General features: G+C 43.5%; 1 protein-coding gene across 1 annotated transcript; it reads left to right on the plus strand.

Moving 5' to 3' along the window:
* Nucleotides 1–1,637: 1,637 nt before the first annotated feature.
* CGRRF1 (cell growth regulator with ring finger domain 1) lies at nucleotides 1,638–13,795 on the plus strand. The gene is made up of 6 exons (XM_082000018.1): nucleotides 1,638–1,747; nucleotides 6,587–6,726; nucleotides 7,967–8,144; nucleotides 8,337–8,484; nucleotides 11,683–11,790; nucleotides 13,164–13,795. The coding sequence occupies exons 1-6, from the start codon at nucleotides 1,644–1,646 to the stop codon at nucleotides 13,509–13,511; spliced, it is 1,026 nt and encodes a 341-aa protein (XP_081856144.1). The 5' UTR covers nucleotides 1,638–1,643; the 3' UTR covers nucleotides 13,512–13,795.
* Nucleotides 13,796–20,529: the final 6,734 nt, after the last annotated feature.

The following is a 20,529-nucleotide window of genomic DNA, read 5'->3' on the forward strand; positions in this document are numbered from 1 at the left end:
CTCCGCCTCGCTGGGCTGCACACCCCACTGCGCCTGCGCAGCGGAGACCCCGTCTCCCCCTCCCCTCTGGCCAATCAGCACCGCTGTCCCAGCTGGGCGGGCAGCCTCACCCGCCTACGGATAGCGGGAAGGTTCAAAGTGCCGCAGGGAGCGGCCGGGTGCAGGGCGCGGCCCACGTGCCACGGCGCCGCAGGGGAGGGAGGGAAGGGGCGCGGGAGCGTGCCGCGGCGCCACGTGACGCCCCGGCCTTACACCCTGCTGTGCCCCTCCCCGTTGCCATGGCGCCGAGGGCCCTGCCCTCCCGTGGAGTCATGCCAACGGGGCGGGGCAGGGCCGTGTGCAACCGGCCGGCGGGTGTTTCCTCACGTACGGTCTGACGTCCGTGGTGGCCGCGGGGGAACGGGCTGGGAATAGGGGGATTCTGCTTCTTAGAGGTTAATGTGCCTTAAGGGTGACGGTATTTAAACCCTGATCCGCAGAGGAGCCTCCCTGTGCCAAGGCCAGGCCGGGATATCAGCCCGCGGGCAGGGTCAGAGGCAGGCCCCAGCAGGGTGACCACGGTTAGACGAGGCTGTTAAGGCCTGTTAGTTAACTTCACATCCTTTACTAAAACACCAGAGAATACACACAGAAAAATTAGTGTTAAAAAAGCTTCAGCTGGAATGTCTGTCTCATTAAGCATCAGCAAATTCAAAAATGAGACAGAAATGAGAGTTAGTAAGTTCTGCTGCTTGTGGTGCTTCTTGGTTGAGCGTAATCCTGGAAGTAAATGAGGATTTAGAAGCTCACAAATACGAGCAGCGAGCGCAAGGCAGATACTTCTCTTCCGTAATAGGCTGTTGGTGGAGGCCTGTGTTGGTGCTGGAGGAAGGAGCTGGGTGCTTTTTCGTGCTGCTGGGAATTTAAGCTGCCGTAACAGACAAGAAAACACCTCCTTGGCAATCCTGTAACAGTGAGAATGAAGAATATCATCGCTTTGCTTGCTCAAAGAGAATGAAAGTATAGACGAAGTCTTCAAATCTCAGATACAACCTCCTTTGAATTATATTAATAACTTGAATGCCAGATCTATAAGATGAAATTGCAGATTTTCAGAGAGGTTCAGTAAACCCCATGTAAGTGCAGGATTGCCGAGTGGCTGTTGAAGTGTCCCTTAATCTCTGAATGCTTTTAAATACAGCTATTTCCTCGTGTGATATTGTGTAGGTAGGTTGCTTATTCGTTTCACTATGCAAAACATACTTGTGTAATGCTCTATTTAGAATTTGAGGTCGTGGGAGGGGTTTGGCAGTGTCCCATCTTTATTCCAGGCCAGTTTTCCAAGCGCCAGGGTTGTCACAGTTAGGGTGTGGAGGTGTTGGAAGGCGGGCTGTGCCGGATGGGCACATACGCGGGTTTTTATTACTCAAATAAATAATATTATTTGCTTTGTGTAAATCCAGGCAGCTGGGGAACCCTCGAGCCGCCACTAGGCAACGCAGCCCCGCCCCCGGACCCGCCCACCTCCGGGCAAGCTGAGGGCAATGGCTTCACTCAGCTGCCGCGCATGCGCCCGGCTGCAGGAGGCGGCGGGCGCTGTGGGGATCCAGGCGGTACGGCCTGGCTCTGCCCCGCTGTGGGGCGGCCCGGCCCGGCCCGGCCCGATGGCTGCTGTGTTCCTCGTTACGCTCTACGAGTACTCGCCGCTTTTCTACATCACCGTGGTGTTCGTCTGCTTCCTCGTCACCAGCGGCTTGGTGCTGGGCTGGTGAGTGCGGCGGGGCGGCCGGCGGCGGCAAGCGGGAGCAGCATGTGGGGCCGGCTCTGCCCGTGGAGGCCGGTCTAGGGCAACGGGCCTTGGCTGCGGAGGTCTGGCGGTGTAATGAGGTGGCATGGCATAGGAAGCGGGTAATGGGAGCTGGCACCCCTTGGGGAATGAGCTCTGGGGGTGTGGGGTGGCTCTGAGGTGGGACAGCGCTGGGGCTGGCAGTGGGCGTGGGTGTGTGCGGCCGGGCAGTTGATAGGGGACGCTAAGAATGGAGGGTGAGGAGGTCTACCACTGACGGTGGGGGAACAGGAGCTGCTCCAGCAGGAGAAGAGGAGGATGAAAGCTGTGGAGAAAACAGGGTGGCTGGGGAAGGACCAGACCCTGAGTGAGGGGATAGGGGGTCAGGGAGGGCTGCTCCAAGGGAAAAGTTCCGCACTGTTGGAGGTAAACATCTCAAATCTTGGTGGTAGATAAATGAGCAGATATTGAGTAAGGTGCCTGGCATTAGGCCAGGTAGCAGCTAAGTCTGCCAGGCTTTAAGGCAGAGTTGTTACTGAGGTGTGAGACTACTCAGGACTGCTGATGGGGCACCAGTCTGTTCCACTGCTGAAGCTCAGAGGAAAAGGGGGTGTTTCAGGTGAGCCAAACAGAGTGCTGGGTCTGGGGTGGGGAGAAGCCTTAAACAGCTGCCCTGCTAAAGTGTCTAGAGGGGTGATGAGTGGAAGACCCTCTCCTACTTGTGTTTGAGAGAGTTCAGCAAAGACGTCACTGTCGCCTTTTCCGGAAGCAGGTCCCTGAATGTCCGTAGCACTGTTCTGATTGTTTCCTGCCAACTCAGGAGTGTCCATAAATGTAAATACTGATACTTGCCAAGTGGAGAGCATTGATTAACAATCAAAATATTTTATGTAGGAGTTGTGGATACACCACACTTATGGACAGAATAAAATAGAGTTATTTCATTTCCTCTCAATGGCTTAACATTAATATCTGTAGTGCTCCATTTCAGTGTTTTCATTCCTTTGTCTCTCTCTGAATTACAGATGTTTTAGCTGTACCTGTTTGTTCTCTTGGCAGCTTATAAATACTCTGCCTGACTTTTCCTTTAGTGCAAAGTCTTTCCCTTGTTTACATCATATTGTTAGCTGCTATTGGCTCAAACATATGCCATCCATTGCTTTTGATGTGAATGAAGTTATCTTTTGGTCTTTCAGCTATGCTTTGTAGAAAGTGTTCGTTCTTGTTTTGCATTGCCTCCCCTAGTGCTGGGTAGGTGGTACTGAAGGCAAGACTGGTCTTTGGTTATCTTTCTGCTGGATGAAGCTCCACCTTATTATTGGAGAGACAGGCGGTAGAAATCCTTTTCATAATGCTCTCTGTCCCACCGCACACTGACGGTATTATATTGCCATCCACTTCTCTCCACTTTTCCTTTTTTGCTTCATCAGTTCTTTAAAGGTATTATCTTTACCAAAAATTATACTCAATCATGATTCAAATAAATCTCCTGCATGTATATCCCAAACCAGTGATCCTTTATCAATTTAATCATTATTTATCTGCTTATAATAAATGCTTTGCATTCCCCTGCCTTAAAATGAAATAGGTGTGCCAGAAATTCCTTACATCTGCACGTGTGTCTGGTGATGCATTTGGAGCTACAGGATGTGCAGAGAACTGCCCAGATGCGTTTTTATTTCGGGATCAGAGATTCTAGGTGCATCTGCACTAGATATTACTGCACTTTATGTAAATATATACAAACTGTCTTCAAACTAGTTTGTTAAGGAACTGTTAGTCTAGTAGAAGCATTAGCCAGGAGCTGTGCACATGTAAGCATGTGAGTATGTGGCCAGCTGCTCAGAGATATTCGGTGCTACCTTTGAACTCTGCTGTACTGTGGCTATATGACAAAGAGCCTCTAAGCAACTTCAGTGTGTCTGTAGCTGCAGGTACAGTTTAAGTGCTCTTGAACTTACTCATGAAGACAACTTGATCCTTTATTTGCTACACAGAGTGCTATAAATGCATATGGTGTCATGTGAGTACATAATACTTGATATATTGCTGCAATGACATTTTGTTTCCCCCATCATTTTCGGCATCAATTGTCAGCTTGTTTATGAACGTGTTCATGATGGTGTCAGTCAGCCTGAAAAACACCAACTGCTTAGGAATGTTAATGTTTTCATTTGCAAAATCATGCACTGATTTGATGAGCGTCTGCTTTTATGGCCAGCCCTGGATACCTGTGGCTCTGCTCAGAGAGTCTGAGTAGGTTACTGCACAGGTAGCTTTCAAGAGCCAGCCCATTAGATGCTCTGGGCCTAGGAGTGAAGTGGAATTTAGATTAGCTGAATACGGTCCTGTGCGCTGTCTGTTTAGCTGGAGATGAATGCTTGTATTAGGAGGAGCTGTAGGCTCAGCACCTGTTTGAAGTCCGGACTGGTCTTTGGAGAATCTAACTACTGACAAAACAGTTGGAAACTCCTGCCTGTTCTGAACTAGCACTGTTCTGAAGAAATTAATTTTCCCCTCTACCAGTTAACGATCTAGGCTGATAGAATGTTAGATCATAAAATAAAAACTATATCTTTATTCATCCTTCATACACTGATTATTACTTTAAAGTATATGGAAGCACTGTACCTTATTGTTGAACAGAAAGGCCTTTCTGCCTTCAGCTGCTGCTAAAACTGTGCTAGAAGCTTTTTTCTATGGCTGCTTTTCATGGTGATTCTCCTGTTGCTTTTGACCAGCGAAGAAAGTTTCCAAAGAACAGGGTTTTTACTTCGGAATCAGCCAGATGGTATAAAACAGGAGGCATCTTTATGTGTGCCTGGAGAGATTAGCTCCACTGAGTTTGGGATATTGAATAAGTGAAACAGCTGCTGCACCTGGTTTCTTTGTGAGTTCGATGTTTGTGTACTTCATTACAGCCCCGGTGATGTCAGTGTGGCTGTTTTCACTTGCATCGGAGAGAGATTTGACCCTCCATGCGCACAAACGAAGTATGGCTGCGTGCCCTACATTATACGATCAAAGAAATGCAAATGTTTCCATCAAAGTCTAGCAAACCAAAGGAGTACAGAGTATTTCCCACCAGCTCAATCTCTTTCCTCTTTGGTGTATCTGTGACACTTGGGCGCACAAGACGTTAAATGGTAAAGGCAAATATTTGTTAGACTGCCAGGAACAGGTTCTTGCTATTGAGAATGGCTTTGATTTTTTTTTTTTTCTGAAGCAGTTTCCTCAACTTGAAAATCACTTTTGACTGATGTTTTCCCCTGTTAGTCTTACAAAGGTCACTTCTCCAATACAAATCCATAGAATGGAGCCCAACATCAGTAAAAACTCTGCTTTTCTTCTTCGTTTCACACACAGGAGTTGGAAAATTTTTAAACCTAGGAAGAAGTACAGTTAAGCCACAAAATTGTGTTTTCCTCAGAGCTGTGTTGTACATGAAATTACTTTAGCAATTTTCAAACTGATTACATTCAAGTTGGTAGTGCCCTTTTCAGCTTCAGTTACTGATATGAGACCCATCTTACTGTAACAGCTGCTATTTCAGTATGCTAAATGGAAACAATTGATGCAGGGAAGAGCCGATGCTTCGTGCCAGTCGGAGTTTTCCAGCACCCGATATGCTGATGACTGCATAAACCAAAATTCAAAGCCATTAAACAGGCCATCACATCAACAGTACAGGTGGCAGTGACCAAAGCACAAATTCATGAAAGTACAGCCTGAGCTAATTAATAATTGTTTTCTAAAATGCATTAACAAGAGACACCCACAGCCTCTCCCTGTTGCCATACTAATGAGACAGGACTGGATTCATGCAGTTAAGAAAAGCTCTTCAGTCTCTGAAGTAGTCTTCTGATTGCATATCTGGGACAGTTTCTCTAATCATCAGCTTTTGGTTATTGAAAATTATAGCTATCACCTTAAAAAGTAATTTATTTTTAGCCCAGTGCAAAAGGAAGTCTGTTGTGGACCTTGTTTGGTAGATCCTGATCTTCTGTAATGGCTCTTTTAAAAGCCCCAGGCAATGTGAAAATCTTGGGGTTTTTAATTGACGTTGGAAATCATCCCAAAATATTCTTCCTCACTATCTTTGATTTTTATTTTATTCATAGAGAGTTTAAACTTTTAAACCTTTGCTTCGTTACCCTATTAGGGTCAGAATGTCCCTTGGTCTAGCATGCTAGTTTTGGCTTTGAAGAAGTCTTAGAGTCTCAGCTTTGATTGTCTTGTCTGTTTTGTGCTTGGTTTCTGGCTCAAAGCAGAGGTTGTAAAATAAATTACAATATATTATTGTAATTGAGATCTACGTGGGAAATCAGGATCTTAGTCTCCCATAAAAACATCTTGCTGGCTGTAGTTACAGCTAGAAATACCTTAGGGCTGAATGATTTACTCTAAAGTCTTCCTTTTGAGCACCCAGCCGTTAAGGCTGTTCATCTCTGCAAGCGGTGATTGTTCTTGGTCCTGTGATGGGATGTGCAGAATGTCAATTGGGAGAAAGTTCTGGCTAAGCATTTACCACTAGAGGGCATTGACCGTTCTCATTAATTTTATTCTCTTTCTGGAAACGTTGCAGGAGTAAAATATTCCCCCTTTATAGATTTTCTGTATCGCTGTGAAGACTCCTACCTTCTGCCTCAAAAAGCTGGAATCAGATTGGCAGGCTATATTACGGATGCATCCTAGCAGATATTCTCCAAACCCAAGCTAGCTCTATTTGTTGTGCTGCTTGCTATTTAGAGCTGAAGAAAAATTCAAATGTGTCAACACTAACATTTAACCCACTTCTTCTTCTTGTTTCATGTCTCATAGGTTTGGGTTGGGTGTTCCTGTTATTCTGAGAAACTCAGAAGAAACAGAATCCAGCACAAGAGTTTTGAAAAAGCGGATGAGACAAGTGAAGAATCCTTTTGGGTTAGAAATCCCTCATCCTGCTACAGCTTCAGTAACAAGTCAGTGGATTTCTGATGTGCTTGATTTTTGTCAGTTTGGGTTCCTGAACATAGTAGTATGTTTTCTTGCTCTCACCCTTTTCCTTTTATCAAAATTCCTCAGAAACACACTTCTCATCATTACAACAGAAATAATTTTTACACAGCTTATAAATATGGTACTTTTAAAAGTGAAATGTTTGGATATTTAAGTACAGTTCAATTCTTATTAATGAAACACTTCCTGCTATAACAGACAGTTACTAACAGTAACAAAAACATATGCAGATTACCAGCTACTGTGGGCATTTTTGTAAACTTTACAGAATTGTAGAATTCTATAGAACTCATTGTCGAATATATGCTGCCCACTTAAATCTAAGTCCAGATCTCCAGCAGTGTTTGGAAGTGCACTACTTTAAAACATAAAAATAAAAAATCTTCCTCTCTTTCTATCTGTGCTGCAGTGGAAACTGAATTTAAATATTTATTTGGATCAGAGTTCAAGTAGTCCTTGAAATCACCAACATAGGAAGTAAAATTCATGCCCTTCTGCATCATTGGGGAGTAGTGAGTAAGGCTGAGTGTCTTCTGCCAACACAGAGGAGCCTTCCCATGAATAAGAAAAGGGCTGTAGCGGTTTTACCCCTCCCTCAACATTAAGAAAAAAAACCAAAAAAGCAATAACTTAATCTTTACGTAACTCAGATTTTTGAGCACTTGAATTTGGTGGGACTGTGGAAGAGTTCTGCTACTGTTTGTGCAGTAAATGTTCATAAGTAACGGCTTGGATACTTGATTTTTATAAAAGAAACGGAGCGCATAGCTCCTCTTTTTATCCTCCCTCTGCATGGTCAAGAGGGCCTTATTCTTTGAGACCATAGAGAGTGTTATAGGCCAGTGATCCACGTAATACCATTATCTAAGGAGGGAATGGACGCTGGATTAGGGGTTGTGCTCTTGGGTCTACCTGTAAGTGTGTAAAAGGTTACCAGAAGTTAAGATTTACCCTTCATAAAATGCACATGCTACTTCTGTTAGCTTAATCAGCCATTTTATCTCCTCACACCCACTTCCTCATCTCCATTGACTTTCATAAGCACTAATCATAGCCTAATTCTTGGAAGATTAGATTATGATGATATAAATCTGGGACACTGAAGTTGTTTTCTCCTTGTTGCCCTTTAAGAACCTACACTTAGCAATTCCAGAACTCCTGCACATTGGTGGGTTAATGAAATCCTTATATTCTTTCTACAAGAGGGTATAACACTGACACCTGATTGTCTGGAAGACTGTATTCTTACGTGCTACTGGGGCTGCAGTGTTCAAAAACTCCATGAAGCGTTGCAGAAACATGTCTACTGCTTCAGAATAAAGACTCCTCAGGCATTAGAGGATGCTCTGTATAGCGAATACCTCTATCAACAACAGTACTTGTATCCTTTTTAAAATTGTTTTGACAAAATATGTTAATTTGTTGGCACAGGGAGTGTTGAGACTTGTGAACATTCGGCAGTTCTTGGCACAATATATTTATGAACAAATATGATGAAAAATATTCTTTATGCACATGTCACATTTGTCTACATTTGCAGCGACACTGATTGTTTTCCTTGACACATAGAAAGCATTAAAAAAAATGACAAGGAAGAAAAATATTGTCAGTTACCAGAAGATGCTCAAGTTGTTGATTTTGGCCCAGTGCCTAGATCTCGCTATCCCTTGATAGCATTGTTGACATTAGCTGATGAAGAAGACAGAGAAATATATGATATTGTAAGTAATATAAGAATATCTTTTAGGGTCACTGTATTCAAGGCCTGAATGTTTCAGGAGACAGGCTTGAATAAAACAGCTTCCTTTCCCTGCCCCCTAGAATTTGGTCCCTAACTTTGTCACTGATGATTCCAGGGGAACATGGCAGAAGAGCAAGGATGATTATTGTGTAAAAATTATGTATGCCATCCAAAAGATGCTTATGATTTTCACAAAGCTTGTATCTGCAAAGGTCTCTGTGGTAAGCCCTGTGGTCAGATGAACTATGCTTAGTAAACTATTACTCTGATTTTTCTGATCACATAAGCCTGTGGTGGAGCTCTTGTGCTGATACAGTCTTTTGGATTGCTGTTGGCAAGGTAGGAGGATTTTTTTTTTTTTTTTTTTAGTGTCTGGCACAGATATTGGAGCTGATTGCTGACTTGACTGTTAGGAACATAGAAATTACCTTTCTGCAACAGACCTGAGTCTATGTAATGCAGTACATGTCTCTCAGTCACCAGGTCATTTACAGGAAAGTGTGAAGGTCTTGCAGTAGACTGATATGAGATATTAAGCTCCCCAAAAAGGTTTCCTCCTAATCTTTTACAGTTAAAGCAGCTTCAGCCTTGTCACATGCAGTTCAATATCCCTTCTAAACTCTAAATTGACTGATTCTTTTTGGAACGACTTGGGACATGCTTTTATCTCCCATTGTTTTCATTTGGTTGATAATCTGATAGCACTGACTGCTTGAACAATAATACAAATTAACCTGGAAGCAAATTGCCTAAATCCACTGAACACTTTTCCATACATTCATTTGGAAATGATTTGTGATCATCCCAGTGCCTAAGAAATCTGTTCCCTTTCCAAGCGATGCCTGTCCTTGGCTTCTTTGTCACTTGAGGTTAGGACTGCCTTCCTCCCTCCTGTCCCTGCTTCCTCCCACCCTCACCCCCCAGATATTTCCCAGATTAGTATATCTACGTATGTTTAGGTCTCAGATTAGTTTAATATAAAGAGACTAATTTCATATTTGTTTGTGTTGTTTAAGCATGTTTGACACTAGCATGGACATGAATTTGTAACACCTCTTTTGTTCCTTAACATAGAAGAAAGGGATGGAAGGAGAGTGGGGGAAGTATTTTTCCTCTGATTTTGGATAAAAGGAACACAACTAGGATCTGTTAATATGGTCAAAGAGTAACTCCACCTGAACTCCTTGCCAGACAAATGTCAGAATTGCATCTGTTGTTGTTGAAACAAACTTGTAAAATATAAATATATGTGTAAAGGGATCTTTGCCACTGTGGCCAGTGTGGTATTACTGTGTTATTCTCACATCAGTGCATCAAGCACCATCTTGAATTATTTTTTGTGTGTGTGTATCCATCACTACAGATGATGTTCCAGTATCTCTTTTCTGGGAGGGTCAAATTTTCATCCTAACTGTATTTGTCACCAGGTCATACCTATTTGGTTTTGTGCTGTAATTTTCCTCTAGCTTGAGAAAATCGGCTGTATGGAAGAGTTACAGAAATTATTTGAAGATTGGCAGGGCTATGGAGGAAGAAGACTTAGATCTCAGGCCTGTGTATAAAAACAGAAGATTGAGAGTAACTTGATTATAGTGTACAAGTATTTACAAAGAGAGAAAATACCTGGTGCTCAAGGAGAAGGGATTCTATGCTCAAACAACATAGCATTTCTGTATATATTTCTATACTACAGGACAGCGTAACAGAGGAGACAATACCTTGAAGATCAAGATGCTTGCATTAGGGACTGATCCCACTCACAGTTAGAAAATTGCCTAGGTGTCTGAACAAATTATGAATTGAGGACATATGTCGTCATTGAGAAAGCCCTTTCGTTATGGTGGAATGACATAATACAAATACAGTGAGAACCGTTAACTTTTAAGCTCTTATTATCAAAACACAAAATCTGTCATTTTATTGGAGAATTAATGGCTTTCAGGTTCCAAAACAAAGATAATAGTGGTGTGGGTTTTTTTGTTCGTTTGTTTTGAGGCATTGTGTTTTAGAAAAAAAGACCACCTTGCCAAAGAATAGTAAATTCAATTAGTATAAATACATATGTATAGGTACAGATACATTTGAACTCTACATGTAATTAGCCATGTAGTGGATTTTGAAGTGCAAGTCTGACTTGCCTAATAAAAATTTTTATTAAACAGAACAGCTTTCTTCTATATTTAATTTCTCTTTTGACAGCTTCTGGGAACTACAATAATATTGAATTTCACTTTTTTTTATGCTTTTTAGAGGCTATTACGTAATTTGGGCAGGTTGAGGGGTACTGGGCACAGCATGCAAGTTTGGAGTGCTTTTGTTCAGAAAAATTACTCTAAAGTCAGCCGATGGGGTCCTTTCCTAATCCTTCCTGGTGAAATTTGTCTTTTGCCTACTTGATTTACAAGCCAATCAGTGACATTTCTAAATTCTTTTCGGAGTCTAAAAACTGCAGCCCGTGTGTTTGTGAAGGAAGTGGGAGACAGTAGAGAAGACTTTGCCTTTTACATGTTCCCCTGTAATTCTGCACCCAGACTTCAGCTGACAGGATCATTTCTTGTGTTGAAGACAGCCTGGGATGCGGCTGCAGAAGTTGTACGGAATTTAAGTGTATGCGCTCGCTTGGGGCTCGGTTGCTGTGGGAAACTCCTTGCAGTTTGTCAACTTCTCTCCCTCCTAGGAGGAGCTCCTCACAAGCTAGCAGAGTGGACAGAGGAGTGTAGGAGCTGCTACTTCTGGTTGAAGTCATGATGCAGGTAGCCTCTCTGAGGCGCACCTGTGGCTGTGTAAGCAAGCCCTACCTCAGCTGCATAAGCACTCACTTTTCAGGGGGACTGCGTGTGCTTAGGTGCCTTTTTGGTTTGGGGCCTAATTCCATTAGGTGAGAGCAGTCAGAGCAGGTCTTTGCTGTAAACTGGACATAGAAGGGCTCCATGGAGAGCCAGGGCAGAAAGCTGAAGTGCCCTGAAGTGCTGTCTTGTACCGCATCCTGTTTTCACCTTGTCCAGCATAGTTTTTTGATCTGTGCTTGAAGTCAACATTGTTGAAGTCCTGATTATCTGAAGAAATAAGCAGGTCGGAGGTTGTAACAAAATACACAATCTTTCAAGCAAACTGTTCTGTATAAATCATGTAACAAGAAGGAAAGTTATTAAACATAGTTTTGGGTTTTCTTCTTTAGATTTCAATGGTGGCTGTAATTCACATTCCTGATGAGAGCTACAGACTTTCCTGCAGAATATTGTATCAGTATCTACTTCTAGCTCAAGGTCAATACCATGATCTGAAGGTAAGCCTCATACTGAATCTTGTTTCATTTGGGCGACAGTGTTAAGCTTAGTTTGTGTAGGCTTTCAGGAGCCTCAATTAGTAGAAGGCTTTTATTGTCATGCAAATAACTGGATCATAGTTAAAATTATTTTATCAGTTAAGTAGTTCCAGCCAAAGTTACTATACAGAAAGATTTTAAATTAAAATATTCAAGATTTCCTGGAGAAATTACTTCATTCTAGTCTAGAGGCCTTATGTCCATTTATTAAAGCAGTAGTAAGACATTACGTAGCTGTCAAATACCTCGTCTCTACAGAACATTTGTTGCCTCCTTGCTAGTCTCTCAAACCAGGACTTTCTCCTGTACTGCCCTTCAACTGGGAAAGCCTCAGAAGAAACTTTTTTTTTAATTACTTTTTACTGCAATACATGCACAAAGGTTAGGAATCTGTCTAGCACATACCATTAGTTGAACCAATGTTCTCATTATTCCATTCCAGTTTCCTTTACCTATGCATGTTGTGGGACCATCTTTGTCCTGTGTCTGTCAGGCAGTTGATGATGTGACTCTATGCAATTCACTTTTCTTTTACTGTGATAATAAAAATAATGTATGGTATTGATAAGGTAGAAATTGGGCCAAATTAATTCAATTGACTCAGCATTCATTCAGAAATAGGTTTGCCCAAAGAAATGTTTGTCCTGGCCATTTTTTGCTGACATAGTTGATCCAGGTAAACTTCCCTGGTGATCCCCTTAAGCTTTCTTTTCATGTATGGTTGCCATTGTAAAAGCACTGCTTCGACTGAACAGAAATAACTGTGCAGCTGCATTTTGTGTAGTTGTATAGTGTGTTCTCTGTGGGCAATCTTTGGCTGCATGGTAGTTTACTGGCTTTATTAAGAGGTCATGCCCAGAAGAATTTGTGCTTCACATCAAATAAGATGAAAAGTAATAGGGGATTGGACTATGAGTAAGAGCTGGATGGGTTGAATGACGTAGATGTGACAGCTTGGTGGATATATTTTTGGTAGGAATGGATAGAAGCATCCCTCTAGGCATAGAGAATGGTATACCAGAAACAGAAACCCAAGCTGCTCAAAACTGGGCAGTTCTGTTAAAGTTCATGCATGTACATTGATTTGATTCAGCTAAGATTTTATGACTTATCTTTAATAATTTCCCAGTGTTTTATGTAATTTTATGCTTCGAAAATACTTTTAACTGAAGGCCAGGCAACTGTCAGGACTCATGCAAAGAGTGAGTCTGGCACTATTGGACCCCATGGAAACCGGTGAATCTGACCCAGTGGAACTTGTGTCACGTGTGTGCGTTCGGGTATCAGGGGAGAGTTGTTTGACTTCTAAATGTTTGTGTATATGTGTATTTTAGCAACTCTTCATGTCTGCAAATAGTACTGCACTTCCAAGCGATACGGCCCCTGGTGAGAGAAGCACTGACAGAAGCTTGCTAGAAAAGGCTGGACTGGCTGAAGATGAATCAGAATTGCATGAAGAAAACAGTAGAGACTGTGTTGTTTGCCAGAATGGCACAGTGAACTGGGTACTCCTGCCCTGCAGGCATGCGTGCTTGTGTGATGGCTGCATTAAGTATTTTCAACAGTGTCCAATGTGTAGACAGTTTGTTCAAGAATCTTTTCCACTTTGCAGTAAAAAGGAGCAAGATGAAGATGAATCAACCCATATCTTGCAAGATGTTCTTCCTGGAAGAGTTTTTTAATGGGGAAAAAATAGAACAACTGGGTCGTATGCACCAAGATTAAATGTAGAAAACAGACTGTTTATGGGAGGATATGTAGCATTAGCTTGTATGGTTTTGCTTTTTATTGTTAGGTAATTTTCAACTTCCTTATTTTTCTTTGCTCCATATGCTCGCAGGAACACCACACTTATCCATGCAACGTGGACAGAAAAATTGTGTAGGGTATCTTTGAAGGATGTGATTTTTATTTATAACTTACTAGTTTTTCATGGAGTACTGCTGGAGGCTATTTTGATTACTAAATTCAGTATATCTACTAAAAAAAGAATAAAACTTGCAAGTGAAGTTGCACACAGCTCATTCTATATTTATTGTATTTAAAATACTAGAGCAATATATCATTTTAACTCAGTATAATTTAGAAATATAGCACTTTACAGAATGTCTCAAATGAAGGAAAGTAAATATTCTTCATTGTTAAACCTGTGTATATTTATTTTGTAGGTGAAGGCTGGACTGTGGCAGGAGCTGTGAGCTGAAGGTGTGATTTGGGACACTGTTTCTGGCTGTTTTGAAAGATTTCTGTGTGTGCATGCATGCGTGTGTGTGTAAGGGACCTTAGCCAAAGCCCACTGGAATGAGTGGAAAGATTTTTGTTGATTATTGTTGGCTTGCACTAAACGTTGCTGACACTTTCAAGCCTGAGCCTCAGCTATGTCATCTTGAGACACAGACTTTTGATCTTGTTAGCAAAGTCTGTAAGAAGTTGTTCTCTGTGCAAATGTTAATTACTTCATAGAGTGGTTACTCGGCTAGTTTTGTGGTGCTATTCTTATACAAGTAGTCTGCTTTGGGGAATTTCCAACTCTTTTTACTTGCATTGTCAGCTTGGATGCAGAGTTAACCATTTACCTTTTATCAGTATTCCCAGGGAATTTACTTAAAGAAGCTAAAGAATAGCAGAAAATTACTTCTTTTCCCCTCCAGTAGTGTATTGTCAAAAGCAATAAAAATGGCTGTTGAGAAAAGAAATTGTTGGTTTGTTTCTTGAGAGACAGCTGAAGTCGAAGGCCCCTAAAGACAGACAGGCTGGGTTTCACATCTGCTCATATAAGACAAAAATACAAATGCTCGTTAGAACCTGTAGAAAATGAGGAGTAGCTGCTGCCTGTCCTCCCTCTTGTTCCGTTGCAGCTTTGCCTCACAGCCAATTCCAGGACAGCTGCTCAGTCTCGGGGAGAGAAAGCCCTGCTCCGGGCTATTCAGCTGCACTCTCCTGCAGCTCCTTTAACAGTGCTGCTCACCTCCAAGCCACGGAAGGAAGCTTCCTCTAGTCAAAGGTATTCCAACCTCATCTCTCCATCATTCTTTGTTGTTGTTGTTGTTGTTTTGCCATGACCCTGCTGCCAAACTCCTGACAATTTCCTCTGAGGAAAAGATTTAGGTAGTGGTGGTGGAAGGAGTAATGTTTAGTTGTAAAGACAGATAGAGGTTGGGAATTTCAGATTTCCAGCCAGTGATCAGTAGGCTATTTGTAAGACAATTTATCTAGTCTGTGAAGTGACCTTCCTTGCCAGGGATAACTCAGGAATGAGCTGCTGCCCAAATCAGCCTTTTGTTTGCACTGCATATCAAACAGGAATTAAGTATCTAGGTGTCAGGGGACTGATCAGTGCTTGCAGAGAACTTTCGAAGACGGATGGTTCTGGGTGGAACTCATCACGGTGAAGAACAGTGTTTATGCTGCCATTTGGGAGGCTGAGGACAGCAAGAGGAGAGCAGAGAAGAATATAATAGCAGAAGGAATGAGTGCTGGTGGCAGCAAGGCCATACCTCGGATAAGAACACGATGCAGATGTGGAGCAACAATGTGATGCACCTCAGGCAGACCCAGAGCTGCCTGTATTCAGAGAGTGTATAAAGACCGTAAATACCATACAGCGTCTTCACCACTCAGGATGAATCATGGAGGCATGATGAGGACTTGTCTTCTGTGCCACTATAGGCAGTCCTCACTAGCCCACTTCTACATGTGTCTTGGTGCTAGTGAGAATGTGAACATGCCAGAACGAGTGTGAAAGAATGAGTGGGTGAAATCAGTCTTAAAAATAAAAATCCCCTTCCCTTTCTGTGTGGTCTCGTGTTGAGTTTTGCTAGCTTGGTTGCAGCGTACCTGATGGAGGTAGTTGTGGAGTTTAGCCTCCCTGTGTCACTAGCCTTGTTCTGCCGTTACAGCAGAACAGCTATCGTGATGACGGTGGAAATAGAATCACAGAATCATTAAGGTTGGAAAAGACCTTTAAGATGAAGTCCAACCGTCAACCCAACACCACCATGCCCACTAAACCATGTCCCGAAGCGCCACGTCTACATGTTTTTTGAACACCTCCACTGATGGTGACTCGACCATTTCCCTGGGCAAACTGTTACAATGCTTGACCACTCTCTCACTAAAGAAATTTTTCCTAATATCCAATATTGGTTTCCTAATAACCATTATTGGTTCCTGGTTTTGTTTCAAGACAGGTTAGGGGTATAAATTACCACAAAACAAAAGCACAGCCCACCTTCAGAAGAGTTCCTCTAGTCCAGACACAGCCTCCCTTGAACTCCCTGCGCCCCAACGCAGCCCTGTGGTTTGTGTTCAAAGCAATGCAACAGACTCCAGAAGCCTGTTTAACCCCTGTTAAGTAAATGCCCAGTTACAGAGTAAAGGAGGGATCACACCCGAGAGATTTGGCCCCCATAAATTAGCAGGATGGGTTAAATCAAGACTTGAACCACTCTCTGCTGGCATGGCTCATCTGCTGGAGGGACTTGCAGTAGCATGGAGCTGTAATGCTTCAAAAGTATGTGTGCTACAAGCCTAGGCTGGGACAGACCGACATCTGGAGCTCCTGCAACAGCAAAAGCGATGCTTTACTATTATCCTCAGCCCCCGTGCCCAGGGAATTGTTGCCTGCCCCACATCACCCCCTCTTCTCCAGCCCCGGCACTGCAGGATCGGTACCATGATCCTTCCGTACACATCGGACCTTGGCTCAACAGCATTTGTGCTGCACAGTCAGTCCCTGGAGCAAAAGAGCAATACCGTGGGAGGGGGAAGAAAATTCAGTAAATCGCTGCAAGCGAAGTTCTGCAAAAGTGCTGTGTCAGCCAGTCCCCTTTCCCTTGGCCGTTAGCCGCAGGTACCCTGGCTGTAACCTCCAGCCCGGCTGCAGAGCCCTGGGGCTCTGATGAAAAGCACTTTTATAATAATAGAATAATAATTACTCCTCTGACTTCCCTTCAAGTCCGTGTGTCGCTGTTGTGAAACGGAGAGCTGGTGTGAATTGTTCTAGGTCTCTGTGGCTTCTCAGAAAAATGAATATAAAAACCGAAGAGCCTAAGCCACCACAATAGCTGTTTCTACACGAACAGCTTATACTACCAGCGTGTGGGATAGTGGCTTGTACAGATTGTTATTCCAGAGGAGCAGGTTAATGCTGCACTTGTTCTAACCTGGAGTTGGGCACTGCTTGATAGTTACCAGGGATTTGGCTTGTCCGCGTAGATGATCAAAGAGGTGGTGTTTACTGCTTGACCACAGTAGCCCCCGACATGAAATCAATTAATTAAAATTTCCTCACCAAGACAGCGTGATCCAAGGTTGTGGGCTTGTTTAATCTCAAAGTGAAACAGTATTCAAGTAAGCCCCACAGAGACAGCCTGGTCTGTCTCATCCTTCAACCAATCGATGCCAGTATTAAATAATAACGGCAAACAGGATGTAGCTGTGCCGAACTGCCAGGCCACGTATTTACCATTAAGCCTCTCCCAGCTTTTCATTTCTTTCATGTTCTTTTAATAGCATTTTCCAGAGATGCTTACTTGTTTTATCAGACCTAACAAGCTTCCTTGCTGGCCCAAATCAAAGACCTGACAGAGTCATAAAAAGTAACTGGCTTATTACGTTTGCCTTTCTTCTAAGAAGCCATCTCAAAATATAGATCAGGTGAGAAGTAAAAGGAGCAGCTCTAAAGCTGCCTTGTGTGTCCCTTGGTTGCCTTAAAACAGGAATTCAAGGCTCTGAGAGAAGGAAAACCTTCCTATGACCCACAAAACACAGTACGTTGACAGAGGCTGTTCTGCTCTGTCACACTGTTGTAATAGAGGTAATATAACATTCCTCTTCTGCTCGTTATAGATGATGTTTATGGATTTGGTGACATCAAGGAGCATATGCAGACTTCTGGCAACAAGACTCGCTGCTTTTCAGCAGCGCTGGAGTATTACAATGATTTTTGCTGCAGGAGAGCGGTGGGAGGTACCTCACCGCTTGGTTTGGTTAAAAAAACCCACCTAATCAGAGCTGAGGCTTTGAAATGAGTTGATCAAACTAAGTGGTCTTACTTAGGGATGTCTCAAGGTGCCTTTCCAATGCCAGTGGACTATGACATGGACATCTTCCTTCTGTAGAGAAAGTTGTTCTGTTAGGATCTTCCTTCCTCCCTACCTGCCTCCTCCAAGTAGAGGGCAAATGGTAGGAGGGAGACAAGTCAGGCCAATTCACCTTAAATGGTCTTCCTGTTCACATGAGGAACTCAGAATTCCCATAAGGCACTTTGAAAACTGGATGATGCCCTGAGCCCTACTCCTCATGGGCTAAAACGGTGCTGTGTTCCACTACAGACCCCATAAAGTCTCACCACCACCACTGAGGATGACCATTGACCATCAGAGTGCCAAGGCTGTCTGCTGAGCTACCAGTAGCCAACACTGCCAATCGTCGCTCCCCATCATGGAATAAGGGAAGGGGGAATTCAGCATCTCATGTTTTGGTGGGTCTGAGCAGATGAGAACCCATATATATGTTTTGTTTGACTTTAAGACAAGCTTCTGCATGAATCTGGTTTACATGATTCATTTTCTTGCCAACATCAAATTTAAAACTCTAAGTATGGCAAAAAGGAGTCAGGAACCAGGGTCTGAGTTTCTCCCGCTAGTCTGTGCGTTGCTCAGTCCCCACCAAGCCCTGATGAAGCTCTGCGAGGTCTGCCAAGTGAAGGAGGTCTGGGGCTGACGTGTGTAACTGGGAAGTCTCTGCAGTAACTGGCCACCAGTCACAATTCGCTCAGTTCTCCTGATACCCAGAATAAACAAGAACTGGCCTTTGTCGCTGCAGCGGACGTGCAGCCCCTGCAAAGGCTGTCCCTGGTGTCCTGTATGTTTATAGCTAATGTAATTCATGCCAGGAATAGCTGAATTTTATCTGATACAGCATAAGTCCTCCTCTGAACTAAGCCATTAGAAAGGCTTGGTATTGTCTTGCTGGAGTATGCTGGGCAGGAAGGGCAAAGAGAAAACCAGGATTAGAGATATATTTCTGGATAACTTTTGTATTACTACCATTTTAACGTTGCTTTGGCGGCATACAGTGGCCTCGGAATGCAAATGCATACCTGAGCGCAGCTGTCAGGCCACCAGAACATTGGAGAGTTTTATGCTTTGCAGGGTCCCCCCAAAACAGCTAGACCCTGCTCCCTGCCCTGTCACCGCTCCCCGAAGCAGCGCTAGCCATGATCCCCTGGGATGTTTGCCCAGCTAGTGACCACAGAGGGGCTCAGAAAGTCTCTGCTGAACAGTGCGGAGTCACTCGGGTGGCTCTACGTGTTGTTTCTGCATTGCTTTTACTCCCTCGTGTCCGTGACTGATGTGGGTAGAGCAGCGATGGTTGTACCTGTAAGAAGGGGCTTCTGCTGGTTTGGTTCCATAAATTTGTAGGAATGTGCAACACCTGCATAAGGACCCGTTCTGTCTGGATGCATCTGAGCTAGGAGAGTTCCTGCTTTAATTATGCCATCTCATAATGGGAATGATTTAAAACTATAAAAATACTACATGTAAACATAGTCTCAAGACTAGATGAAGTCTTCAGCAGAGTTTGATGTCCGAAGTGAGGAGTCTCTCTGTTTCTCTGACAGTATTCTGAAAAGCAATATTATAAATTCATGCTGAGGTTCAAAGGATTCATCAGGGTTCAGAGAAACCCCCAAAACCCCTTTTACTCTTCCTCCCTCCTCCCCTTGTACTCCTCAGCCATAGAAAGGGCAATATTGTCACGTTTGCCATAGTCGTGATGAGGCGTCACTAAATTTCCATGCTTTAGAAAACACCGGTACAACCTGCGCAGTGTCCGGGTGCTCCTGAGGGTCGAGTGAATCCCAGAATTACTTCTGCGAGACCAGCAATAAATTATCTGGACAATTAGTTGCTACCTGTGCTTTATATCCTCAGTCTGCAGCATCCTTGTATCAGCAGATTTGCACCTAGAAAGCTTCTCTAGGTTTTACATGCCTCCTCCAGCTTTTTGTCTTCATCAAATGAGGGGTTATGGCAGTTCCTAATATTTTTTACTCTCCCATTGCATAGCCACTTCACATCTAATATTTCTTGGCAGATTTTTCAATAGTAGCTGTAGTCAGGGGACTAGTGAGAAGTCTAATGCATCACTTATCTCTCTTATAGTGCTATTTATTTCAGTGTCTATCAGCTCCTTGTGAGCAATATTTTAACAAACAGGCGAGAGTGGGGATCGCCAACTTGTGAATTATGTTGATAGTTGTTCCTCTTTTTTTTTTTTTTTTTTAAACTCTGCAGATCCTCTTGAGTTCAGAGGCAGCGAGACCCCAGAGATCTACCAGGGGTCATCACGCATCAATCTCCTGCCACCAGAACTGACCGTGAGATACAGATGTTCTGTTGCTTCTTAGCTGGTCAAATGCAACACAGACCCCATGCTCAAAGCTACTTGATTTTGGTCGCCAGTTCCTGAGGGTCCTTGATTTCAAGGAAGTCCCCTGTAGGAAAAAAGCCTAGACCACAAGCTCAGAATGCCCCAGCTTGCAGAAAGCCTGGGGTGGGATATTGCTGGCGGCGAGGCTGAGGATAATTACGGCAAGCGGGGAGCCCCGAGGGACGCAGGCACCGCGTTTTCTCATGCGGCTGCTCCGCTTGCCAAGGTTAGCAGACCCCTTCCTACGGCGGCACATTTCAC

This window comes from Phaethon aethereus (genome assembly GCF_964289735.1).
Source record: "Phaethon aethereus genome assembly, chromosome: 5".
NCBI lineage: Eukaryota > Metazoa > Chordata > Aves > Phaethontiformes > Phaethontidae > Phaethon > Phaethon aethereus.

Excerpts from the sequence above, each read along its gene's own strand:
- CGRRF1 (XM_082000018.1), top strand. The coding sequence starts at position 1,644 with ATGGCTGCTGTGTTCCTCGTTACGCTCTACGAGTACTCGCCGCTTTTC. Across the intron at positions 6,727-7,966 it reads TGCTACAGCTTCAGTAACAA|AGGGTATAACACTGACACCT; the intron begins GTCAGTGGATTT and ends TCTTTCTACAAG. Across the intron at positions 8,145-8,336 it reads CTCTATCAACAACAGTACTT|CATTAAAAAAAATGACAAGG; the intron begins GTATCCTTTTTA and ends ACACATAGAAAG.